At 42.0% G+C, this 27,857-nt stretch overlaps 2 protein-coding genes across 4 annotated transcripts; one reads left to right on the top strand and one right to left on the bottom strand.

Annotated features, from left to right (window-relative positions):
- Nucleotides 1-1,016: 1,016 nt before the first annotated feature.
- sybu (syntabulin (syntaxin-interacting)) lies at nt 1,017-13,012 on the bottom strand. 3 transcript variants are annotated; one of them, XM_067602304.1, is made up of 8 exons: nt 12,887-13,012; nt 8,813-8,859; nt 8,408-8,594; nt 7,694-7,894; nt 6,009-6,108; nt 5,671-5,823; nt 4,109-4,264; nt 1,017-2,909 (listed from the first exon to the last, which is right to left on the bottom strand). In XM_067602304.1, exons 2-8 carry the CDS (start codon nt 8,834-8,836, stop codon nt 1,709-1,711), a joined length of 2,022 nt encoding a protein of 673 aa, XP_067458405.1. In that variant the 5' UTR covers nt 8,837-8,859; nt 12,887-13,012; the 3' UTR covers nt 1,017-1,708. The 3 variants fall into 3 exon arrangements, with proteins under 3 accessions (XP_067458405.1, XP_067458406.1, XP_067458407.1); XM_067602305.1 differs by having other exon boundaries at nt 7,694-7,840; XM_067602306.1 differs by lacking the exons at nt 7,694-7,894; nt 8,408-8,594; nt 8,813-8,859; nt 12,887-13,012 and adding an exon at nt 7,003-7,132.
- A 3,274-nt stretch (nt 13,013-16,286) lies between these two features.
- On the top strand, nt 16,287-23,065 carry gdf6a (growth differentiation factor 6a). The gene is made up of 2 exons (XM_067602302.1): nt 16,287-16,832; nt 21,298-23,065. The coding sequence occupies exons 1-2, from the start codon at nt 16,472-16,474 to the stop codon at nt 22,281-22,283; spliced, it is 1,347 nt and encodes a 448-aa protein (XP_067458403.1). The 5' UTR covers nt 16,287-16,471; the 3' UTR covers nt 22,284-23,065.
- The last annotated feature ends 4,792 nt before the right edge of the window (nt 23,066-27,857 follow it).

Below are 27,857 nucleotides of genomic sequence, written 5' to 3'. Positions count from 1 at the left end.
AAAATGTGGGCCTTTAGCAGGCAGGGAGAGTCCTAATTGGGCCTGATATACTCCAAAACATCAGAAACAGACAACTCCCCAAACTTTATGGAAGTGCAATAGTAAATTGCCACAGTGCGCCTAACCTATATTGACAGACATTTGTCATCACTCATCCGACCCCCGTCATAATGACGTTACTTCCATCTATCTGAGGACACTGCCTGCCAAACCCTCTCAGAGATTGACCCACTTTCAAAAATGGAAAATGCACATCATCACTGTTCAGAGAGAGAAGATGCTATAAGTGAACAATTGTCCTGAAAGGTTTTTAGAATCATATACATTAATTTTTATAAGGCTGGTATGTCTTGAACTGTTTTGTTTACAGTACATCCAGTTTTACAACCGCTGCTTCCCACTCATTTTAATCAAGCATCCACAGACCAGTGTGGGGATTACAGCATCTGATGACTCAGTCTGTTAATGCTTTATGAACCAAGAGGTCATGGTTATGCAATTTAAGATACATCACCATATGGTGGAATGTGGAAATGGAGTCATCAGTGAACACAAGTGTTATAAGTTTATTTAAACCTAATCAGTTTTTTTCAGTAGATATGGGTAGGTGTTATGTCATGACTGAAAAAACAAAAAAACAAAGTGAGGATAGACAGACATACAGCTGCTCTTGCGCTGACCCAGTTTTATTGTTGTAAGGGCAGACAGCATTTTACAGCTTCAGAGAGATCCCAGTAAAGTGGATCTAATGCACTTTACATCGTTAGCTCCATAACCCAAGGGACATCTGAACACACGGGCTGAGAAAGCTTTTACGTAAGATGAGCCATCATGAGAACACTGGTTAGCTGTGCACTGGTCCAGACTAGATATTTTTCTTTTTATATATTTATGTGAACATCTTGCACCTCCAATCTTCCCCAACATTTCGTACAGGCCTCTTACATAAGTCAAACTGTAACGATTGTGCTGGCATGACAAACTTGTCAGATCAAAAAATGTCAGGAATCCAAACATGTGGCCAGAATTTATCATGCTTTAATAATAAAGATACAAGGACATTTGATGTAAACCACCAGTATTGCACATAGCTCAGGCACATAACAAGTGTCAGTTGCTTTGAAGCGTCAACTTATTTTTATGAACAATACACAGGCTGTACCGAATAAAGCTCTACTCCCAGGGAGGAAAAGAAAAATATATGTACTTTTTCACAAAACGTAACGGTGAATTCACATTAAACTTTGGCTGAAGGTTTAAGGTTTCTTTTTGAACAATAACTCAAAAACAGTCGAAATTTCAGAACCTCTCAATCTGAACCAACATTCAATCTTTCGTCTTTTAAAAATCTCATTCCAACATGAAGAACTTTTTTTTTTTCTTAAACACAAGAACAACTAGGGACAGCACAGGACAATGATAACACATAACCATCTACCCAGATGATCAGCTTAGACATGTAAATGATGTAAATGAGAAATAAATACATAAATAAACCCCATTATAAATAATCCCTTTCATGTCACCATTTTGCTTCAACTCATGGTAACTGTACAGTGCAAAGAAAGTGTTAGAAACAAAATAACTGCATTGATAAAGTGTTTAACAAAAACAAATCTCACAAATACTCTTGAAAAAAAAGAAAAAAAAAAAAAACCTTAAGTGCTCTAAGTTCAAGGTTAGGCGTGTGCATGCGGGTTGGAAGCCATTACGCATCTGGCCTGTGAGCGACGTGACGAAGAGAGTGCAATCCCATGATGCAACAGCCCCTGATAAGAGCAGCAATGTTGTATACTGGAGCGCTGCCATCCACGCCGTGCTGTGAGTACAGCCAAGCCACCGTGGGTAACACAGGAGCTGCTACTGCAACCAGATCCACCAGGAAGCTGTTGCTCCAGTAACGCTTGCTGACCACACCCAATCCCGGCGACAGAGAAGGTTCCTCCTCAGCGACACTGAAGTCCAGCTCCTCCATGAACCGTCGAGTCTCTGCAGGCTCTGAGCAGCACGTGCCAGAATCGGTAGAGGTGTCTGGGCTCTCAGGGGGAGCAGGGCTGGGCATGCTTGGTAACGTAGGTGTCGAGTCGGGCATAATGGCAGTGGTGGAAGTGGAGGTGGGCAGGTTTGGGAGGCCCAGAAGAGTGCTGGAGGCTGATAGAGCTGGCTCGCCCATTGTTGCCCCATGGAACTTTAGCAACTGGAGGAGCAGAGCCTGCAGGTCCGGAGACATGGGCATCAGGTCGGTCTGGACCCCTTTTTCTTCTGTGATCTGCTGGGAGGGTGTACTTGAGGAGATGGTGACAGTGGTGGAACTCGTATTTGGTAGAGCTGGTGGAGACGCAATAGAATTATCAATTAACTGTCCCTCTTCTGACAGTGCAGACACCCCAGGCCCAGACTCTGCACCGGCCCTCAGCTTGCCACTAGAGTCCTGACTGAAATCCACCGCTGTTGACATTAAGACTTGCTCCAAAATGTCAGCTCTGTTGGCCATCTCATCGTTCACCAGCAGCCCGCTGTCCGCCATCGCCTCCGCCCCTTGGTCTCCTAACTCGATCCCACCCTCTTCTTCCCCGACCATCTTTTTCCCACCGCTGTCTGGGCTGTCACAGATGAAGTCCAAGGTGTTTTCGTCTTGGAGGTTGGCGCCACTCTGAGCGAGCTCCATGCTTTGCAGCAGGGACTCCAACTTCCTGTTTTGGATGTTTATATCAATGAAGTACTTCTGTATTCCCTTATCCTTCTCCATCAGGCTGCTCTTCATGGTTTCCACCACCTGACGCAACTGTTTGATCTCCTTGCGAGCCTCTTTGAGGGACAGCTGAGCCTCCACTCGGTGACACTCCTCTTCTATCCAGTCCTCTCTCATCCTGCTGAGCTGGCCCTTAAGCTCCTCGATCTCAGTCTCTCTGATAAAAGAGTGAAGAAGATGTCCACAGTTACTATAAGCAAGCTTATTCACTTTCTAGCTGAGAGCTGGAAGATTGAAACAAAGATTTTTTTTTAAATCTATGTTAAATATAGCTACAGCCAGCATTCAGTTAGCCTACTTGTACTGGTCTGACCATACTCATACTAAAGGTGCGGTCAGACCAGATTTTGCTCCCCATTAATGACTATGAGAACGAGGCTAGACATATTCACCTCCAGCTGTGAATTGACCCATCAAAATGATACAAGCAGAATGGCAGGAGGGACCCTGCAGGCTGCAGTGAGTGCAAAGCCATCAAGGTTATGAGAAGAAGTGGAATGCCACATAACCACAACGTCCCTGATTTGATTCTAGCCAGGGACCCTTGTTGCATGTCATACTCATCTCTGTCTCCCCTTGTCCCTGTCTGACTCTTTGCTGCCCACTATCCAATAAAAGGCAAAATTTCCCCAAAAATAATCTTAAATAAATAAATAATCTGTATCTTACAAATTGCAAAATGTTGTTGGACCAGGTACCATACTTGTTCCTGCAGTTTATGGACAACAGTCTAGGAAGTCTCTGCACCCAGCCCAGAAATTGTTTGGCACACAACACTGTGTAAAATTGCAATTTTATATGGTTTTAGTTTGTATGGATAAAGCAAACAATATATAATGTGTTATTTATTTAGCTCTAGAGGTGCTGGTAGGCAGATTTAGTGCATTTTTAACTCAGCCAGGCTAGCTGTGTCCCCATTTCCAATCTTTGGTTAAACTAAGCTAACCAGCTGTAGCATCATATGACACATGGAAGTGGTGTCAATCTTCTCATCCAAACCTCAGCAAGAAAACGAATAAGCATGAGCCTAACATTCCTCTAAAGATAAAATAGAGCAGACGAATCAGCAAGCATAGGATTCAAATAAATTGCCTTATACAGTGAAAATATCTTGCAAGACATAACTAGCAGCATCATGCAGTTTTTTTTTTTTTAACCTTACGTAACTGTCATTTCCTAGTGGATTCACACTTTAGGAGATTTTAAACAGTTGAGCAGAGCTGCTGAATGTAGGATTTACATCACAACTACAGTATTATATTTTCTCCTGATATGACCACTATCATCCTGCCTTAAAACCATGAAAAGCTACAGATACAATCACAGGATCTACTGTGCTGCTAAACCTTAACTAACCTGTCACGAGCTCTGGTCTCAGATTCAAGCAGTTTGGTCTTCAGGTGTCTGATGGCCACTTCCTTCTGCTGCAGAGGTGTGAGGTACTGCTCAGGGTTCGGGGGTCTGATGCCGTGGTTGTCTCCACAGGAGTGGTAGCGGCCCAGGTTCGCTCTTCTGTTGGGCGGAAAGATGATTATGTTGGTGAAAGTTTACCCCTCTAGAACTAACACTATCCATCATTCTCCAACTAGACATTTTGAAGCCAGCAGCAGAAAACAAACCAGTTTGATGTTCTAAAGTAAGAATCACTCCCAGCAGAAGGTAATTAGTGTGGCTGAGAGAGCACTGTCAGGACAGATGCTCTGTGAAGCCAGGAATTACTGTCTGACACAGGATTACTGGTGTGCAGACTAGAGACTTAAAAAACCCTAAAATGCTGGTTTATCTAAATACAAGCACTGTCGGCAAGGGAAGAAATCACCTTATGGTAAAAACCCTGATCTAGGAGCTAATTACATGAACATTCAAATGCCCTCTGCATGTCCTATGATCAGTGTTTTATCATGCTCAAAGAGAGCTGATAAAAGGATTCTTGTTTTTTCAGTTGAGGATGAGTGGGCGGATTTGGACAGTATGCAAAGCAGCATGCAAACCCCTCGCTTCCACTTGCACAATATCCTAGCAACCTGGGATACTTGAGGCTTTGATGCGAGTGCTCCGCATCCCTGCCAGAAATAGAAACAGCCCTGGAGAAAGTAGCATGCGAGAGGAAAAGATGTCACATGACACTTAGCCTGGCAGAGGAAAGCTGACAGAAGGATGAGAAGGTCTTAAAGTGACAAGAGTGGAGGGTTGCAATGAATCTATGGAAGCTGTAAAAACAAGATAAAATGAGGGCAGATTCTGCTACTGCATAAAAACCAAAGGGCGGTGGGTTGAATGTCATTTTTTTTCATGCTGAGAGAGGATTTTTAGGTTAAGCCTTATGCAAGGCCAAGCTGCCAACATACACAAAGCCTAAGTAAACCTTCCCAGTAATATGGAGCCAGAAAAACATGGTGGTCCCAACACCTTTTGAGTTTCAGGCTACTCGGCTCACATATCAATTCTGCTACTCTGAAATATTTATGACCCTGTTCTCCCCTCCAAACCAAGGTGAATTCACCCTAATCCAGTTCCACATCAGCTACAGCCAGTAGGGTCACTGTCTGTGTGCCATATTCAGACATTTGCGTTATTGAGTCCTCATTAATTTCAACCACAGCCAAATCATGACCGATATAATCCCAGCCGGCTGCAAGAGAGGAAAAGATAAAACAAGTCTGATCTTAATCCAACCACCCACACACTAAACGTTGTGCTGCACATCGCCTGAGCCACGGTCTAAAAATCTCTCAGTCTCCAAAATCTACTTGCCCTCAAACAGAGAAAGTTCAATTTTGTGATGAATCCAAGTGCAGAAGTGTGGCTATGCTACACATGATCAGAATGTTGTAACAACTGAACAGAGTATTAAGCTGTAAAACCACAATCCTTCTGTGATTTTTAATAATGCATCATATGAAAGGCATGTTTGGTACCTGGAGGTGGGGCTGGAGTTGCAGCTGCTGCTGTTGGTCGAGTAGGCAGCTCTGGGGGGAGTCCTGTAGGGAGCGTAGAGTTCTGCATCGCGGTTGGCTGTTGGGCTTCCGGCTGGTTTGAACACTGGGAGCGATCTGATGTGGCTGCTGCGACTTGACAGAACAAAGAATAAATACAGAATCACTTGTTAATTCCAAAAAACGTAGAGAAAAATGAAAACATACATGATAAACACTTTACGTTTAGCTGTAGTTTAGCTTAAAGTCATGTTTTTTTTTAACTCTCATAGATACCTCAGCAGAGCATACTGACGATACAAATGTATATAACCTCATACCTGCGTGAAGGAGCTTTCTTCCCAGCTGAATTGGAAGTGAGGCTCTCCCTGATCTTTAGGCTGCCTGTGCTGCTAGAGGAGCTGAAGTCTGCCTCACTACCTGCACAAAGAAGTACCAGTGTGTTAACATCCTGGCAGACTTAAAGCAAAGACCATGTCGGTTTTGAAAGACGATATAACAAAATCTTACCATTTAAATGAAAAGTTGAGTTCATAAGAAATAAAATGCATTCTTGCTTAATTCAAAATCACTCAGGGGTTTTGTAGCTACAGCCTTACCTGGTCTGGTGTGACCAATGGCTTATGTTAGCTAACTTGAGATATGAGTCACTCTGTTGACTTAATAATTCTTCTCTACTTGTGCTACTGTTAACACCACATTTAAGCATGTCACAGCTAAAGATTTCATTGGAAAAAAAGTTGCATAGTCTCACTTTAAACCTCAAATCTCTACATTAATACACACTCTTACTCTATGCTATCATGGAAATAGATTTGGCATTTATGTCTAGTTTTCCCGTGTGCTGCATGTCTGTTCATCTTAGCTTCTCCTTTAATAAACATCCTCTAACAGCCTCATCCTGCACTGTTACAATCAAGTGCAGCGTCAAGCAGGACTATCATGTTCCAGTCTCTGTAAGCTGGACTTCCTTAAAGTCAGCTTGTTGGGGGGAGTCAACCAGATAGCACAATCTCAAACAGACATACAACTGTCATAAAAGTTGGACAGGCTACTCCCCATATTCTGTCCCCTTCGTTCGACTAAAGTGAGTTTGAAGAGAAAAAAGATGTACAGATAGATCTATTTAAGTTATTACAAATGCCACAGCAACTCCAGAGTCAGCCAGTAACATCCAAACATGCTCAAATGTTGTGGGACAGACACTTAAAAATAGAAGCCTCAGCACAATATTGACACCTGAGACACCTTCATTACCTTCAGCAGACAACAGTATTATGTTGCGATTATTAAAGATTATATTCAAAGCCGTACCTGAGTAGCATCTCTTGCCATCAAACAAAACCATATTTCTGTGCCAAGTGATGTCTGTGACAAACAAAACTGGTCAAAACTGGTGATGTGGTGAGTCAAATGAGTGTCTGTGCTCATTCAATCAGTATAGTAACCTCTCCCTAATCAGCCTAATTGGCTAAGCTCCTGAACCTTTTTTTTCCTCATCCAATCAGCTTACCTCCTCATTTTGACTCATGATCGAGCAGTTTTGTGTCCTGGCAGATTTGAACAGATTAAAAGAAAGGACTCAGTGTTTTTGATATGTGTTAACAGAGCACAGATGCACAGACAAAAGAGAAAATTCACTCCAGTGATTATTCTCTCTTTTAGCAAGCAGCTGCTTCCCAGCCAGTGTTTATTCAAATCAACATGCCAGGGAATCTGCTAGCTGCTGACGTGACAAATACACAGTTATTGTACTTTGGTCTTTAGGGAACCACTGGCATGCAGTAGTATATGTATACAGTGTGTTATATAAAAGTCTATACATGTGAAAAAGTTAATGAACAATCAAGACACACAAATCAAGATTTTTTCATACAGTATAGCATCAGATCATAATTGCTTGGGACTAAAGTGATGATTTCAAACTGTGCTTGATCCCTGAATTATTAAAAAAACAACAACATATTTTTCATCTTTTCATGTCTATCTCTACGTTCTTCTTTACCTCTGGCTTTCATGGCCGACCTCAGCTCCCTCTTGTGCCTCTGTGTGCTCCGTGGTTCGCCGCTCCACTCGGTCATCACCCTCACCCTCTTCACTTTGGTCTTGCGCTCGGGGAGTACCGGTGAGCCGTGGGCACTCTGCTCTGAGCCTGACGGGGTTTTGGAGGGGGACACAGACTGACTAGTGGGGCAGCCGGTGTCATCTATTGTAAACAGGCATACAGACAGTAATAGCCAAGAACAGGCGGCGCAGGGCAGGCAGGCAGCGAACACAAGCAGTCAACCAGAGCTCAAGGTCCAGCTGGAGTGTTATTTGACTGATAGCACAACAGCTTTCACAATGGCAAAGTAGTTGACAAGTGGTTGCTGTGCGGTGGTTTACACACACACACGATGTACAAAAACACACACACACACACACACAGGCATTTTTTACAGTGTAGTCTGTTGTTTTCATTTCCTCTATTTGTTAAGGAGGCCAATTTGGATGCACATAAAATATACATATATTAATTTGCTGTTTGATGTTCCAGCCTGCATTTTGTGCTAAAATAGAATGTGAAATACAACTGGAATTGAAATATTTAATGTCTTTTATCACTCTTAAGGGGGCATTGCAATACAGTCTTGCACCTGACAGCCTGTAAATGGTGCTTTTAGTATTCTTATATAAAGTATGAACTCTGCTGTCTTTAAACTGGAGCTGAACTTCTTACCAGAGCAAAAGCTGTTGGTGCTGATGGTCCTTTTGGAGTGGTCTGAGCTGATGTCACACTCCTTGCCCTCCTCTTCTGAAAATGGAGAGTCAGACAGAGGGGATCCTTTGTCTTTTGGTCGGAAGGGATGGAGGACCAAGCGCGGGATGCGGCTGCGGGGGCTTCCTTTCTCGGGTGACTTCTTTTCCTGTTCAGAGCAACATCTGTCAGAGCTGAAGGTATGGATGTAGTACTGAGGAAACCCGATTCAACTTTTTTTTTAATTCATAAAATATTAAATTGTATTCATATTGTTGGTTGTTTGATTTAAGGTGACAACTGTAAGGTCACAGTCAGTCAGGTCATATGTGGAAAAGATTCGTATTGGCAAAGTGTTCAATATGCAAAAAAAAAGAAAAGACTCACCTCATATTCCTGGAACGGTCCCATTGTGCTTCACGTAGCGTTTTCCCCTGATGAACGGAAAAGAGGAGAAAGATCAGGTGAGTCATTTTTTCTGTGGACTGTGTATGTAACAGCGTTTGACGTGGCGCTCAAACCCTTCACAAACAAGGGCCCTCTGTCTAAACTCCGTTACGCCACTAAATCCCCCCTCCCTCTCCCACACACACACACACACACACACACACACACATATCCTGCCTGGTACAGATGGCACAACAAGCACAGAGCCAGCCATGACCCATGCACACTAAATTTATGACCTTATGAAACCAATTTTTGTGTATAACAACTATAAATGTGCAGCAGGTGCCTTTTTTTAAAAAAAGATTCTGAATTCATAAAATTCCTACAATCACATGAGAGAAAAGGTTATATTCATACAACAAAAGCTGCCACACAATGAAAAGAGATGTAAAAATGAGATAAAAACAGTTGAAGAGATAAGACAAAAGCATGTTTATGAAAAATAACTACCTTCTGTATAATTTTAAAAGAGTGGAGAGTTTAGAGTCTGTACAGATACATCTATAATGAAGAAAGATGGGTAATATTCTTTTCATTTTTAGACTTTTCATCAAAATCATCCCAGATTAAGATAATCTGATGAAGTAAAGAAATAGATGAGAGGTATCCAACTCATTCTGCTAAGCAAAACTACACTCCTTATTATCCTCCTCTACCAAAACTGTGGAGCGGTGTGCCAAAAGCTACAAAATCCTTTTATCAGTGATATATAAAAGATGATGGAGTGATCCTCTTTAAAAATGGTTTCATATAGAGACCAAAGTCTCTAACGCTGAACTTTTTTTTCATGCTGTACATCCACATTTAAACAAGGAGGAAAACATTTTTTATTGATGCTTCAGAGCTGAATAATGCAGAATTTCCTTCATGCTTGAATGAACTTCATACAATCATTTCACTTCCTCTTGCCTGTTGATTACGCTGCCTCACAGCGGCGTCGCCTAAGGGGGTCAGTTGCGTAAGTGCATAAATGTTTTTCTTTTTTTTGCATTAGGAATGATGTAATTGACCCCAAGGCCTGCGTGCTGCTGTCGCATCAATGAACCTGAACCTGTCTTCCCTCGCCGCATCCAGATGGTACTTTTTTAAAATTTTGCCTGGCACAATGAGATAGATGTCAGTCAGACCTTGATCATCCATCTCCCACAGCAACTATCAACAACAACACTCCTTCTGACAACAGTATGATATCACTACTTGATCTAATATAAGCCAGATTCCCTGTGTGAGCAGCTCAGACTTGCAAAAATCCTCTTTTCTTCAAACCACAGAGGACCAGAGAGGATTGCAAAAATAGAGCAGAGAGCTTTGGGAATCAAACTCCGCCTCATACTGTCAGACTCAAAAATAGATTTGAGTTCTAGGTGGCCTACGCCTTCTTTGCTCACTGTTTCACTTTTCAGTTTCTGCATTCCAACAGACATCCATAGCATCGTGTGCTGTAGCAACACACGGCTGCCTGGCTGCATGGCAGACTGGCACGGCAAAATCAGATTAGGCAGCGTGCAGGGCAGAGCAGCCACAGCCATGCCCTAGCAACAGTCTTAGCAACCGAGGGAAAACGCTGCACGAACGATGGGACCAATTATGTGTAAATCTGCACAACGTGTAGGCTTCTGCTGCTCATCCTGAGAAGCCGTTCTTAGCTGTGAAAATATTTAGAGTGTGCCGAGGTGATGCGGGAGTGTTTCTATTCAGCTGTAGAGAGTGTTTTTCTCATTCTGAATGCACACTCTGTCCTTGAGCCTGTGTGTGTGTGTGAGCACAGTGAGCATCCTCATGTACTTAACTGAGAACTACTGACTTAAATGATTCAGTATATTCCAACATATGATTGTGGTATATGCTTTTTTAAACTGATTCTCTTGCAAGAAGTGCAATAGGTCAAATTTTCTTTATGTGAAACAAAGAAAAGCAACTATTAGTGAAAGAATGAGAGTATAAGCCTGAAAGTGATGATGAAATTAGAGCTGGGGGAGAGAGGATGAAAGGAGTGCTCACTCAAAAACAGGGTGTGGTTTTTAGCTTATGATTGAGAAGCGATTCTGCTGGGTGTTTTGGCTCCACTGGCAGCCATGTCCTTCATCAGCAGGGTTATTAATCCATGCAGCAACAAGCAGCCATGTGAGGGAAATCCAGGAGGGTGGTGTCATCAAAACATGAAGAATGAAGAAAAAGAGATCAGCTCGACTGTTGTATTCTTAAGCCGAACCGTTCAGTGTTTTAGAAAAGTCTCTGTTTATTAATATTTGCTCCAGTTCCTGACTGTCTTCCTTTGCTGATGGTCACTCAGTAGCATCAGCTAGAGTAACCTGAACCTTGTGAGGTGTTTGGATACGGACGCCTGCCCGTGCATGCTCTGCTGCCTGAACATTATTTGTTTTCTTCCCATCTCAACTGTGACCACTTCCTGCCTGAACTAGACCCCATAAAGTAAGATTATGCAACCAGTTTGGTTCCCCCACCTGGATCATGTGCTTGACTCCAGACAACATTGATTGGTTACCTACTGAGTGAGAGGCTAAGCATTATCTAAGTAGCAGACACAGGATTTTCAGCTCTCTTAAGCATGACAAACAGACAAACTGATTTAGAAAGTAGATGCACTGGGAAAGGGAGACGTGGTTCATTTTAGCATAGCATCTTAGCATGGATAGGGTAAAAGCTGCTGGTGGGAAGCAAACTGCTGATAGAATGAGCTCATGACTGGTAAACAATTCTTTAAGCCTCCACTCAAGCTATTTCCCTCATCCAGATGGTCTAAAACAGCATGGCGTGGGCGTGAATAATAATTCCTTTAATCCACTCCAGTCTATGTGTTTTTCTAATGTTGATCTCGCACATAGACTAATATGGAGCTGTTGACTCCATTTTCATAATAACCCCACCATAATAACCCCTCCATTTGTTGTGCTGACGTGATTGTTAATGAGATGTTAAGTTGTATAATTTCAGTGATGATGACGTTAAATGCACAATAATGAACTTCTAAGTCACTGTTAGCCATTCCTGGAAGGTTTTATCTTAACTGACTATTTATGTCCAAGCTGCATCTTCCATTATCTCTCATAGGGGAAATAATAATTCTCTGAAAACTGAAGGATTTCAGTCTTTCTTAAGAAGCACATCATCGGTAACACTTGTTTTGAGGGCACTGAGCCTAAAATAGACTGCATCATCATTGCATGATGTCATAACTGAGTCATCACTTTGACTTTCAGCATCATTTTTGGGAGCATGAATGATATTAAAAACAATATCTACAAGGTTAAAATGGTTTCCTGATAGTAGATTAGATGTTTATCAGGCCTGTACAATAGAATAACTGCTATGATAGAAAGTATTAGAATAATTATAGTATATGGTTTCACATACAGTAGGACCTTAAGGGTGCTGTTAAAATTGTTTAAAAAAAATACCCATTTCTTTTAAAGAATTTAGGCCACTATACAATCAGGAAAGCCCTGCTTGTTTTCCTCTCTGTTGACATTGTTTACATGCCTCCCTTTGTTTTCCACATGTCGCTACTGAGCCATTTTCATTGAGTATCATGAAAGCTTATGAGATTTCCATTGTCCCCTGACAATGACAGCACATCTCCCCACATTTCCTTCAAACATTTATTTTACATTTGATCATGTTGTATAAATCAACCAGGTTTTGTTTTTGTTCCATGTGGTGCCCCCACAGTTAGGTATGTTTTCCTCAGGAGCGGGGATGCCTCTAGAATAAAGACATGCGAAGTAGGCTAGGATGTAACCAACGGTGATGTAAACATCCAACTTCAAACATAATATGTCCAGATTTCACCCAGCACCACCCAAAAATATGTAAGATTACTCATATCAGTCGGATCATTGAAAATAAAGACTCGTTCCTGAACTTGTAAACAGCTCCTCCTCTGCCCACCTGCTCCCATCCTGTGAACAGTTTCATTTTCTAACCTAATCATAATCATGGATTGCTGTGAAAAATATTTGTACATGAAAGTCACATGAATGAAACGCTTGCCTGGATGCTTGGTGGTGATTCTTCTCAGAAGGATGCGCGTCAGATGGTGAAGCACAAAGGGTCGTTCCGCCGCTGGTGCTCCGCCGGTGGCAGCCTCCGCTCTGCTCTGCTCTGCTCTGCTGTTTGGATGTCGGGTGGAGGAGAGCTGCGTGCAGACTGAGGACACACATGATTGGACAAGAAGCGAGACCACTGACTGTGCACGCATTAATGACTACCATCCCAAGTGTGTTACATAACGCGTAAGGCGCTGACTCCCCTCCACCGTATAGCAACATAAGCTGCGGAGAGGCTGGTGAATAATACATAGCCTATGGGTTTGACATCTTTGGAAAACCACAGGTATATGAAGATGTAGCTAAATTAAGTCCCTGTCAGTGTATGGTATAAATTTAAATGTATGCTATCCTGTATTTCATCCAAGAGAGCCATTTAACACATGGCATGTCCTCCAATACATAACCCATATGTACATGCTGATAGGTCCCTGGTGTAAGGATGTTCTCATCACCAAAATACATTTTATATTTTTAGAATACCTATTCATCCATGAATGCATAACAGCCTGTATTTGTGGAATATAATATTTCCTTGATTCACATTATAACGATGCCAGCTGAAAGGCGCAGCACGACATCGGCTATAGGGCCTGCATATGTTCAACACATCCCGCAGGTGTGTGTGTGTGTGTACAGTAATGTGCATGAAACCAAATATAGTCTGCTGAACTGCTCTCGGATCAGAGCGTGTTGGCTCTCCATAGTGCTGAAATCAGGGAGGAAGGCGCTGCGCTTGTCCTAATTTGTATATGCCTACTAACCATTCATATTCAAATGCAGCCTCTGCGCCTTCATTTGTCCTGGTGCCAATTACAGATTCTGTAATATGAAAACATCATAATGTTTGCACGAGCAACTGCGCCATAGATTATGAGTGCAAACTAGAAACTAGATTGATGATCATTATAGCCGAAAAGGAACCAAATAGCATATATCAGTAAGAAATAACCTCCAGGATGATGTTTTATCTGTGTTCATCATTCATCATTTCCAAGTGCGTCAAACTGGCTTCTGGGGAAGCACTGGACACTGGGTGGCACTGAATGAAATGTTAGCATGTGACCTATGAGGAGCAGTTTGTCTTCTTATCACTGAGGCCCTCTGCTGGAACAACAACATAAAGTCATACAATGAGCAGCAGATCAACAACAGACGTTGTCGTTAAGTCTGTAATGTGTGGCACTGATTTATCTGACTGTGGTGAATGATACTATTCACATGTTCCTGAATGTAATATCATCTACAACCAATATCCAAACTTTAATCATTTCAATTAAAATGAATGCAGTTATATATATTATATACATATAACTATATAATTATATAGTAGTTTGTTTCTGTTGATGGATGAGCATTGTCCCCATCAAATAAACTAATAAAATATAAATATATTACAGAAATAATAAATGAAACTCACAACAAACAGACTCAGCTATAGCAGGGGTCACCTCTGTACTCTGAAATCCAGACCAACCCCATCATATTTGTTCTCATGGCAAGTCAACTTTAAAGATGTTTTCATAAATGATGTGGCCCCTCCTTTGTGCAGTTATGTTACTGTGCCTTGTATCAAGGTTTACAGAGAGTCTGACATGTTGCCCCTCAGGCTGTGCTACATTTTCACCTAATCTGGCAAAAAAAGAGCAGACAAAGTAATATGTGAACACATCAGGGAAAAGTTATTTGATAAAAGGAATAGTTGTAGATTTGGTAAAGGTAGTTACTTCAAAAACTAAACCAAAACACATCCCCATCAGACAATCTGTCTTTGTATTTAAACACGATATGATGATCAGTTTTTCTTAATAGGAAACAGACACACAAGTGTTGGGAATATTCTCTTTCAACTTGAATGAGGAAATTAATTATTTTTAATCATCACATTAAACTATTTGTAATTGTTCGATTTTGCAGTTTGCAGTTAAATGTTATTGCTGTAAAACCAATACTGGGTGTTTCAGTGCAGAGCTGATATAATAAGACAGAATAAGATAATGTTATTAATCCCAAAGAACATTTTTTGTGCTCAAGATGCTCTGTGTACCTATTTAAATATGTGTATATATGTACATGGTAAAATAAAGCAAATAGTAAAACAGAAAAAACATAAAGGTAATAGGAGATGCAAACTACAGATTATAGTGCAGTGCATGAATAATAGTACTGGTTAATCTGTACCGATTTACATGCAATAAATCAAATTGTGCAGAAAGGTGCATCTAAGTTACAAAAGAGTAGAAAAAGGTGCATATGTGTCACCATCAGGATCAAGACTAATACAAATTTAAAAAAAAAAAAAAATCGTTTATGGCATTTGGACATGCTTAATGTCATGACATGCATCTCAAGTCTCATATATTTTACCATTAAATTATACATCATAGCTTTCTCCAGATGACCTAAATGCAGTATTTGGCCTCGTTTCTTTACGTTTGTCTTGCAATAGACACCAAAGGCCGCTAGAGGTCAGTGGAGTCATTTTGAATGTATCGATGCAGTTGAGCGACTCCACATCAAGACTTTATGTTTTGGGTTTAACTGTGTTGACGCTTTTGTTACATTGAAATGAACAAAACGTCATCCCTCATTTTATTTAACGATGCTTCTATTTCTGAAGAGTTTCATCTCAATCTTCAAGAATTCAGATGCCATCGACAAACACAAAGTCAACCACTGAAATGTCATCTGCATTATTTATTATTCATTACATGTCATATCATTTAAAGCACTCTTTCTCTAAATAAAGTGTGAAATTCAGTTGCAAAAATCCATGATGACTCTTTTAAAAAATGACGCATCTTTATGATCACGTTGTCTTCAGCCTATCTGCGTAAAATCTAATCTTGATGTGGCCTTGGAAGCTTCTCTCAAAGACTCTGTGATAAGGAGAATTATGACTCTGATGTGGTTTTTCAGTGTTGTGTAGACTAAACACCGACTGTGTTCCGCATTTTAAACTTGGCAGTTGACGGAAACATGTATTAGCTGGTCGTTTTAGTTTAAATCGCTGGTTTAAATTAATTCTTGAGGGTATAAAAAGTTTATTTTCACTGTAATTTGTTTTACTAAAAAATAATAACTAAATAATAATAATGATAAACTTTGAAGTTATTGTCAACCACATTAGTGTAGTTTTAACGGTGTATAGTGTAGACAGTTCATCAATTTGCTGCTAAACCCACAACATAAAGTTCCCACATGGACTCCTGCGTCTGTATCTTGTGGCGGTCAGTTGGCTCTGTGTGCGTCTGTTTGAAGGTCTGTGACATGAAATTGTTTGGGAAGCCCTGCACTGAGCGACCATGTGGGCGTGTTTCTCTCGGCCCAACACTCTCCGCTCTTGTGTGGAGTCCAGAGCGCAAAACGCACTTCTTCTGGTGCGACCGGAGAGCGCAAAAGTAGCAGCTCTCCGACCCTGACGCGCACATCATCTCCGGCTCCGGCGGCCCCCAGAAACCAACTTCACTGTGCGGGGGGGAAAAAAAAGAGAAAGAGTTTCTCAACATCTCCCGGTGACTCTCCAGCCATGGACGCATCTCGAGTCGTAACGCTTTATCTGGGCCTGCTCCTTGTTTTCCTTGGGAATATACCGTGTTTCCAGTCAGCTGCTATCATCTCTCCCTCTGCGCCGAGGAGGAACAGGGGAGCCAGGATCCATCATCAGAACGGACAAAGGTCAACCAAATTCCTAAAAGACATCTTCGCGTCCTCGCATCCTATCGTGAGCCACCACAAAGAAGACCTAAAGGACGATATTGTGCCGCATGAATACATGCTCTCTATATACAGGACATACTCGGCTGCAGAGAAGCTCGGACTAAACGCAAGCTTTTTCCGCTCCTCTAAATCTGCCAACACCATAACAAGTTTTGTGGACAGAGGAACAGGTTGGTTTCAGTCCGCTGCCAGCTCCATCAGCTCAGTCTCATAATTCTGTGACACCGTTTTTCTCCACGGACTAATATTCTCCTCTTGTGCAGATTTTGATGAAAAGTGGCTAAAAAGTACAGTAATGTATAAAAACTCAAGAGCATCGGCTACTTTTACGCACGTTTTAATCGGGCAAAATAATGTGAAGACGCACTTTTACGCGCAAAAATATCAATAAATCATAAAAGTAACTGTTAAACAAAAGCAAAGTCTTGAAAGCTGCAGGATTATTTGTTATTCATGAGCAATGCCTCACGTTTCATGGTTGCATTCAGGACTGTTTGGCGCACAGCCACAGAAACGTGTAACAAAGTATTAAAGTATTAAGTTATATTACACTTAAATTAACCTCCGGGTAACACGACAGTAAAACACTAATTGAGGCGCTGTCTAAATGAAGGCTGTAAATCAGTGTCAGTGCAGGCTGCAGCAAAAAACTATTCCGCTCCCAACCTCCACGTGAATAGAGAGGAAACTTTTTTTTCACTTAGGATATTACAGCACTTGGTGGTTGTTTCATTTTCGATTTTTCGTTGCTCTCCAAACACAAACACCCTAAAACAAAGCGTGAGCATTTAAAATGCTAGATAGGCCGAATCCCCAAACCCGCCACATATTAAAAAGTGTAATCTGCTGCCATTATGGTGCCCAGTCTTGGCCAACTTGTGCTGACAAAGGCAGCTGGGGGGCCAGGGCAGAGCGGGTCGGTGTGAGAAGCAGGTGTTTGGGTCAGTTAACATGTGTAACCAAGTGATTTGACCGGTCTGTGAGGACAAACACAATCTGATAAACACAAACACATCCAACACACACAAGGGGGCATAAGCCGAGTTAATCTTTGCAGGAGAAATAAAAGCTATCTTTGTTTGCGTCCCCTCCTGTCTGAAACACTCCGAGCCTCAGCTCTGGGACGCAGACTGCGCGCTGCAAAAAATATCCATCCTGAAGAGTTACTCAGGCCAGAGTCGGCTGCTTAAATCATATTTTTTTTATCTAGAAAAGCGGAGTGAGGTGCAGTTTCAATTATTTCCACTTCAAATCAACTGTTTCAAGACGTATGTTCAGTGAAGCGTAAAAACGTATTTTTCAAGATTTGACACAAATTCCTTGGATAAAAAGGGACATTGAAAATAATTCTCACTCCACACTTGGTTCAAGACAAAAAAGGACGTTTAAAGAGTGAATATGAATGTAAAGGGCTCGTCCGTGTGGTCATTTCTTGCAGTGTGAACTGATTTGATAGGAAAAACGCCTCACTTTCTCCTGTGATTTTGATGTGATGTGTCACTGGCTCTGACCCCGAGCTGGACCCTCTGAGAGCTGCTTGGCATCGAACGGCTGATTGGAGTATTTGAACTCGGTGATCTAATTGAGTGTTCATGTCATAACATATCAAACACTGTCTATTCTCCCATAATGACCCAGCTCGGCCACGATGGCACATCACCAAAAAACGACGAGAGAGAAAAAAAAAAAAAAAATGAAAGAGCACTTCCTCCGCTGTGAAGTGGTTCGTATTTTACTGCGGAACCTCCCTTTGCGACCGCCACTTTAATTACGGAAAATTATTTTTCTTCCCGTTCTTTCAGCTCAGCGCCCTTCGTTTCTTTTTGGAGTCCTCCCAGCATCCCTTAAGTGTTGCACTGCATTAACCTGCAGAATGAGTCTCAGCTGGGAGGCTTCGTGATTTAAATCGCCCCCATCAGGAAAGAAATACGCATGGGGGCATCTTTTGACGCGTAAAAGTAACAACTTTTGCGTCTTTCACGCATTATTCATCCGTGCAGCGACAGGTTTTACTGAGTGCACCTATGATCCACGGCTTCTTTGGCTTTCACACTTTCGTAGGTAAATGAAATTCGCTTATAAAACCAGACAGGGTGTTTCCTGGAGGTCAGAAAAGGCAAGATCAGAAAAGAATAACCCGAATCTGAAAATTACTTTTGGCACTTGGGGTAACTCATTAAAGCGCAGATGGTGCAGCCCGGCCTCTCTCTCTCTCTCTCTCTCTCTCTCCCTCTCTCTCGCTCTCTCTCTCACTCTCTCTCTCTCTCTACCTCTCTCTCTACCTCTCTCTCTCTCTCTCTAAACAGAGGCATAGATGACAAAAACATGTTTTGCATTTGTTCAAATACAACCAACAAGGTCAAACAAAAGTGCACGAATGCCGTTTTAACCTAGCAGTAACATCCAGCGCGTTTTACCCCATCCACCTTCAAGCATCTTGTGCGTAATGGGAAAAAAACGTCTTTTTACATAATAATGAAATTAAGAAAACTTTGTACATTTTTGACTGTCAACACGAATATCTCTCAGTAACCTCAGCAGTCTGTCCAGTCAGTCCGTGCAGGCGCATTTTAAGGGGAATGTTGTCGTTGGCAGGATGAGATGAAATATAAGAAGGGAAGTCCTTTAATGAGGAAGATGGGAATTCAGAACTGTTAATTATTTGGTGAACTTGTATTCGATTTGTTTGAGGTCTTATAAAAAAAAAAAAAAAGAAGAAGAAACCTAATGCAGACCATACGCGCAAAGTCACTGAAACGAGCACAAGGTTTCAATCTGCTTTTACGGTTTGACTCGGCAGGGTTCACAGAGCGAAACTGACAAGCAGATTCAAATATCTCTTTAGAATAACTTTTACAAATTTTTTTTATCACAGGAGCGTTTAGACCTGCGTCACTTTTATTTACTTAGAAAACGTTCAGCCAGAAATTGTGAGGATCAGCCGAGGCAACAAGTTGATTTTGACAAACACGCCACACATTTTCCATCTCAACAGGCGACTTTATTTCAGTATTGAGTTGAAAACATTATCCTTGAAACAAGTGGAAATTTTTGACAGTTACAAGCCAACATTTCATGTGTTTACAACGTAAATCAACTGGTTTCATTGGTTTTCTTGAGTTAAATTACATTTTCTCGATAAATTCTGCTGTGGATTCTACAGACACTCAAACTACTGATTGACGATGGCAGGAAAAATGCCGGAAAAAAAAGAGAAAAACGGCAGAAAACAACACAACATCCCATGCCTATTACAAGAATGATTTCCTTTGGGTCAAAGAATTTAAGCTTTCAAGCGGAAAATAAGACAAAAGCTTTTGCAGTAAAACTATAAGAAGAAACTCCTTTTATCTCTCATGCTGTAAAACATAAATCATTCTGATTCAAATTTGATTTGAAAAAAAAAACACACACTTAAAAATACTCAGGCAGATATTTAATATTTGTTTTCAAACGCTGACGCCTTCTCATGCATTGTTCCACAGAGTTATATTCCAGTCTCATTGGTTCGCCTTGATGAAATATTTGCAGGCCTCCTGGGTCTCCAGCAGGGAATAATGCATTAATTGTGTATTGTTCAGTAGAGTGTACAGTATGTCGCCTTTGGTCCGTTGTGTCTGGCAGCACCCAGGGGCCTTCACATCACTAGGCCTCTTGTTTTTTTTGTGTGTGTGTGTTTTCTTTTTTTTTGCTTTACAACTGTACCAGAGCCCTCAAAAAAAAAAAAAACTAACCACGTTTCTGATGATCTGACTTCTGCTAGGATTAAAGACTCTGAAGCTGCAACGAAGGAAAAGTTTACATCCACTCTGCCAAGGAGGTGGAAATTAATAATCAGTCTGTCATCAAGTAAAATGAAAGCAGAACTATTTTCATTAAGACATGCTGACTTTGATTAAAAGTGGCTTTAAAATATCGCCAGATTTTATTGGATTATTGTTACTGTAATGTAAAAAAAACGAACTTTAGCCTCATAATGAGCGATGATTAGCGGATAAATAAGATATTAAGTGTAGAAAAAAAACAATCTACTGTTTTTGGGGCAAGCTAGATGCTTCCTGTATGAACATCGTGTGCTTTGCATCTCAGTATCATTTTAAATTGTTCCTGTGCAAGAAATTTGCAGGAAATGAAATTAAGAAACTTGAGGAACTAGAAGAGGAAGCCTGTAAACAGACTTTGTAAATGTCTGTTTCTTAAAACAGACTTTGTAAAAAAGTCTAAAACAAGACTTTGTGAAAGTCTGTTTTAAGGATTTGTAATAGATTTTATTTATCAGGAGGATTCTGTTGAGGTTGATAGATTTAAATCAGAGGAAATCAGAGGAAAATCATTGTCAAGATTGGCTCAAAATCTCGGAAAAGTTTTTTTTTTTTTTTTTTTTAAACAACAATAAGCATGAAGTTTTTTCATTCTCATCCAAACTGAGGACTTGTCAGCTGTAGTTTGTTTCAGGCAGGTTCAGGGTGGACATTTGAAAAACAAGAAAGAGAGAGGGGGGAGAGAGAGAGAAGGCCTCTGTGGGAGAATGTGAGTCTCCCTCCCTCCCTTCCTCCCTCCCTCCCCCCTTCCCTCTGAACACTGTACACCCTAAGTGAATCTGACTGCAATTATTTTCTTCTTTTATCCTTGCAGACGATCTTTTGCACTCTCCTCTGCGAAGACAAAAGTATCTGTTTGATGTCTCAACCCTTTCAGACAAAGAGGAGCTGGTCGGGGCGGAATTAAGGATATTTAGGAGAGCGCCCGGGGATTTGCAGACTTCCCTGCAGACGACGGGCCTCTACGACATCCAGCTCTACCCCTGCCTCTCGGACAGGCTGCTGGACTCCAGGTCGCTGGACCCGCTGGACTCCACCAAGGCCGGCTGGGAGGTTCTGGACGTGTGGGAAATGTTTAAAACACACCAGCATCATCATTATCACCACCACCCCCACCATCATCATCCTCATCACTATCAGCAGGGGAACCAGCTCTGCTTCCAGCTCCGGGTCACTCTCGGCAAATCAGACACCGAGGTGGACCTGAGGCAGCTGGGGCTGGACAGGAGCGGCCGTTCCCAGCAGGAGAAGGCCATCCTGGTCGCCTACACACGCTCCAAGAAGAGGGAGAACCTGTTCAACGAGATGAAGGAGAAGATCAAATCGCGGAGGTCCGTCGGCGAGAAGGAGGAGGCGGTGGTGAGGGCGGCGGCGGAGGAGGAGGAGGGGGTGTCGCTGCGGGGGGTTAAAGGAGAGGGGCCCCGGCGGCGGCGCAGGACCGCGCTGAGCAACCGGCACGGGAAGAGACACGGGAAGAAATCTAAATCCAGGTGCAGCAAAAAGGCGCTGCATGTGAATTTCAAAGAGCTGGGCTGGGACGACTGGATCATTGCGCCCCTGGATTACGAGGCGTACCACTGCGAAGGGGTGTGCGACTTCCCCCTGAGGTCGCACCTCGAACCGACGAACCACGCCATCATACAGACGCTCATGAACTCCATGGACCCCAACAGCACCCCGCCCAGCTGCTGCGTCCCCACCAAACTCAGTCCCATCAGCATCCTGTACATAGACTCGGGCAATAACGTGGTGTACAAACAGTACGAGGACATGGTGGTGGAGCAGTGTGGGTGCAGGTAGCGGCCCTTATCCATTAAAACAAAACTTTTTTTTTTAAAAAGACAGAAAAATCAAAGATAAGTCTTGATGGGTCCCAGATTGAAGATATAAAGTTCTCACAGGCATGACGCGCCTTGTCTTTATTCAAAAGGGATGCACACAAGAGGCGATATCTGCTATTTATTCAGACTCACAATAATTTACACTCTCTGCCTTAAAGTGTTACGCCTTATTTCCCATCCATGCAACAAGTTACCACTCATCAAACAGGCTTTTTTTTCCCAGAGTGAGACGCGTCCATATGGCACAAGGGATGGGTACATGGTGTGTGATCTGACTGATCACCAAGGCGAGATGGGAGCCTATTGAGTCCAACTGTGCACCTGTTCGTGCCGAGGCCAGAGGACAGTGGGGTTTGCCCGTCAGCGCTTTGTTGCAGCTCTGCCGTGTGATCCTGCCAGCCAGGCGGACTCTTTTGGGTATGTGCATCCAGGCCGTAATTGCCACTGTCCAGCTGGAGTCATTACAGGCCCGAGCAAGTGCCTGTTTTCCGAAAAAAAAAGAAAAGAAAAAGGGGGTGAATGTCTAATCTACCAAACACACACACACACACACACACACACACACACACACACACATGGACGCACACTGGTCTGAGGAGAGGAGATAAGATGATGGTGGTAATGCCTTCAAGAGATTTTTTGCCTTACTGGAGACCGGTGGAGAGGCGCTGGGAGAGGCGTCGTGCGCTTTTGCGGACAGAAAGGACACAAAACCAGACTTGTGCCTGACTGGGGCCCTGTTGTTGTTGTAAAAAAAATAAAAAAAAAGCACACATTACTGAGGCGAACTTTTTGCTCAAAAGTCTGCATCTTTACGAAATGCACTTCCACAACTGACTGCGCCAAGGACATGCGGTCAGCGAAGAGAGTTTGTCTTCTCTGATGACGAAAATATAAAAGACTCGCAAACGAGACGATATTTAAATGCACATTAGCTTTGAATGCACTGCTGTTCATTATTTTTGAGCTGTAAATATTTGTACAGTCGAAAACTTTACAAAGTGCAAGAAATGAAGAAATGAGAATGCTGCATTTCTTTGTAAATATACAAAATGCACTCAAATCGGTATAATTTCTATTCTATAATTATTTTATTATTTGTGATGTACAGAGTTTCATGATAATCATATATTTCTTACATTGATAAGAGTAATTTAAGGTGTATTCAATATTTTTTTGCAGAGGGTGGAAAATACCATTATTAATGTCTACCTCATAATTGCATATAGGATCTGAGTTTTGAGGTGCATTCAGTTAGAGTGTAAAGAGCTTTTACAATGATATATAAGATCATTTATATACATATATTACTGGATAATATTCCACACCATTACTGTACAAATAAAATTCAAAACCAAGTCCACCAGCCTTGTACCTCTGATGATTAATTCCACCCTCATCTCTATTCTTTTCATTTCATGTCAAAGTGTTTTAAGAGGGGTTAACTTTGCTAAAAAACCTCCAAAACCAAGAACACTGTGGGGCATTTCTTTATGACTTAAATAGGAGGGCAAGAATTTCCTTTAATGCATGGATTATGGAAGAAGAGATCACATCATTGGAATTTTTCATGTAGACCTCAACTGAATTACTTTCTATAGTATGATTGTTAAGCTTACAACCATGCATACTGAACAAAATTCATTATAGTTGTTTCTTGCTCAATTATTAAAAAAATATGCTTAAATTACATGTTGGTTTATGATGATGACGTTCCTCATTAACCATCAGAACAAACTGATACTGAATCACGTTTAAAGACAAATGTAAGAAAACAACTATATTGTGACGATTTTGAACACCATGTTTCATAGACACTTTCTTACGGTTTGATCAAAATCAACACCAGAATCAGTTAATCCCTCTATAAGATGTATATAGTGCATATAGAGCACATATACCTTTGCCTTCAGGTATCTTGGCTAAGCTATTCCTTCCCTTTGTAAACAGTCTCTCATCACAGACAACAAATGTCATTACTCAGTGACTGGCTGGCTCTGGGTTGCACCACAAAAATCATATAAACATATGGTGACCATCCAAGTAGAAGGAAATCCACTGACTGACTGTCACTGATATGGCACTGAATGTAGGAACCCCAGCTATTTCCCAATGAATTAGCCCGCCTGGGTCAAGTTTACTTAACACTTTAATGTTTCCCAATCTGTGGATGACAAAAAAAAAAAAAAAGTTTGAAAGAAAGGGATTGCTTCCATATAGGCTATCGACCTTGGCCTGGAAACAATTAGGAAATTGCTTTGAAATGTTATATGTTGTCCAGGCTCTTGTACAGTATCATGTCACTCCCCACATGTTTGCTAGGGGGAAACAGAGGATGCTAAGTGCACTCTTTAGCAGTCGCTGCAAATGACTGACACAACAACCATTCCCCTGAGTATAACCAAATGGCCCTCCAGGCTATATGTCTGGAACACCATCGCCGGGGTGCTACTACGAGTCATGCTATCCTCTCCTGCTCACAAGTGCACTTTGGGAGATACTGTGCACTACCATGAGTCTCTCTTTAGCGTCAGAGATGAGATTCTGGATTAGCGATTTATAAAAAATTGAGCAAAGACACAAAAAGCAGCTGTGTGGTAACTCTTGGGATAAACCTTTACGTTTTGATTTATATTTATTTGACAAGTTCCCCCGGTCTGGCGGGCACTGGCCTGGAGGTGAGACTGAATGTGAAGGGAACAGTTAAATGGTGATGAAAGGGAAAGGAATGCTTTGTTTACCCGCTTCAATCCCTCACTCTTAAGTTAAATGTTCCTATAAAGTTCTTCATCACAACCGCCTTATTGTCCCTCCACTCCACACCGAGGCAGAGAGAGCAAAAAGAGACTTGTGTTTATTTGAAACTTGGTCCGAATATATTAGTCTAAGCAAACCGAAATTGGCAAAGAGACGGGTCCTTTTCATCAGAAATGTGGAGAATGTATAACACAAATAGTCTTGACACCCCACATCTGTGCGCGGAGGCTCCTCTTTAGAGATCTGTAATGCACTGGTAGGCTGCAAAAGTGAAGATCTACTAGGTGTTGCTCTGAGTGGAAAGCCCGGGAGCCTCTCCAAGATTAAAAAAAAAAAAAAACGTCTTGGCTCGTATGGAGACGTAAATGTTCCTCATACTTAACCTCTCCGTTATCAGTGATGTCCTCATCAGCGACAGGAAAGGCATAAATCACGATGATCTTCCAGACAGCGAGGACCTCTAAGCAAGCAGAAATTTGTTAAACGGGTATTAAGGAGCATTAGAAAATTTATTGTGAGGACTCAGATCTCAGGCTTTGATTTGTTGAATGGATACAATTTAAATGTGGAAAGGGAAGAGAAAAAGAGGAGCTCGGTCACTGCCAAGGCCTGACTTTTAAACAGCTACTGATAAAATCCAGCACGAACATATTTATTTTTCAGGGACTGTTTCTCTCCTCACTGATTTTTTTCTTGCCTCTAGAGGGGTCCCTCCTTCTCTGGTTTCCTCTAGTTCCCACCATTATGCTTTGCAGATACTGTGGTTCCCTCTATAATAAAGCTTGACACCTTTCTCCAGCCAAGAACACATACAGGCCAATGCAAGGTGGTGCTTCTTTGGGCTAAACAGATGCAGAATAAAACTCTTACAGACATACAGGTCTACATTAAGTCTGCATTTAAAGGCAACAGTATTCAAGGAGTGTGTCTTCTTATATGTATTTGAGCGTGTGTATCAGCAGACAGAAGGGCAGCAGCATACACAGATGGACAGATGAGTGGTGCAGGAGAGCAGCAGATGCCTGAAGTGACCCCTCCTGCCGCCTTTCATTGAACCACTGGCTTCAACACAAAGGCAGGGGCGGCCCCAAACATTACATACACTTGCTTGTGCTTTAATACCAAAGGTCACTAGTGATTCATTTTCATAAAACTCGTTTAACAAAAAAGAGTTTTGTCACAGAAGTAGGAAACAAAATCGAAATTCGAAACGAAATCACTTGTTGAACCAGAATTTGACGTGAAAGAGTGTGATGGTGGTCGCACTTGGCAGCTGCTAGTTAAGCAGAGACAGATAATAAACCGGGACATAGCAGCCACAGTGTAACAAAAGATACCTCTAACGGGGCATCTGCCCGTCTCTTCCTTTGCTTTTTCCTCTGTGGTCCTACGGAAAGCCATCCCTCCCTCCTGTCAGGCCATATGGTAACAGGAAGACAGCAGACACCTCCACTTCACCACAGATAACCTGCTAATTGCATTAAACTCACTCCCAACTGGTCTTTTTAAACGTGAGGGTGATTGCTAGTGTAGCTCATTTCAGCTGCGGAAGAGACTTTGTTTTAACTTGCGTTCATGTTTTTATATCTGGGTAAGACTACAGATGTGGCATTAAGTACAATTAAAAACTAAGAAAACAGAAAAGTCTCAAGTTGATAGATCTGCTTGGCATACCTGTCCAGAGAAGCCCTTTTTTGCTCTGGTTATTTTCTAAAGGAATGTCTCAGGTTGCCCTTTCACCTCTCCTCATCCATTTACTACCCCTGGTCTATGTTACAGATGGTGACCCGGGTCCTCACCATCCCTGATTAACAAGTACACCTTCAGATTCTCCAGTCGATCCGTGCAGAAAGGAAGAGTGTCTTTTTGTGTGCTCTTAGTCCATCTTTTTCTTTTGTTGAGTGTCTCTGTGTGTTTGTGCGCAGGGTCTGAATGAGCTTGAGTCAAAAGTAAATTTACTCAGTTAGCTGTGACAATGCTTATGTTTGGGAGCAAGGCAAGGACATGACCTCGCTGCCAATTCACATCCGCGGAGGCTTGTGGAGAAGGAGAGGGGAGGGTGGGAGGGTCGTTGACCAACAGGGGCCGGACAATGGCATTCACTGGTCTGGACACTCAGCCCACTGGAGGGCAAATAAGGTCTACCATGCATGTTTCAAGTTGCAGTCTTGAAGGAATAGACAGGAATTAAATGGTAAAGATTAACAAAGTATAATTTTTATATCCCAGGGATAGGAAAAAGAGTCTCAGAGACAACAACACAATTCTTTCTCTTCTGAATTAAGCTCAGTCCATGTCCATTAACATTTTGCTTTCTATACATAAGACATACCCTAATTTAAAAAAGGATCTGGGTGGTAAAAAGAGGTTTTGGTTCTGCATTGTAAAACGAGACATGTAGGCAAACAAACATGGGTCAGGGGCAATGAGGCAGCAAGACAAGGATCTGACTTTGAAAGGGGGATGAAGGTGGGGTGGAAGGTGGAGGGTGGCGGGTGGTGAAGGGGTGCAGGAGGACTTGATGGACAACTCCACAACTCGGCAGAGGCAGAGCTTTCACTTAAAAATGGTGCCTGGCCTATCTCAAAAGGTCAGAGCCCAGAACACTAACACACTACATTAATCATGAGAGGCTGCGGCTTACCTGTCTAGCATTTCAGCCGTGCCGTACAGTTAACCTCAATTATGCTTGATTACGAGGTGTGGAAGATGCAGGGCCCGGGCTGGGCCGCGCAAAAGATCAGGCATCAATAATGCAATTTCAGATTAGATGTAC

The sequence above is a fragment of the Thunnus thynnus genome, chromosome 10 (assembly GCF_963924715.1).
Source record: "Thunnus thynnus chromosome 10, fThuThy2.1, whole genome shotgun sequence".
NCBI lineage: Eukaryota > Metazoa > Chordata > Actinopteri > Scombriformes > Scombridae > Thunnus > Thunnus thynnus.
The sequence above is the reverse complement of the archived record's forward strand: the minus strand, read 5'-3'. Positions and strand labels throughout refer to the sequence as shown.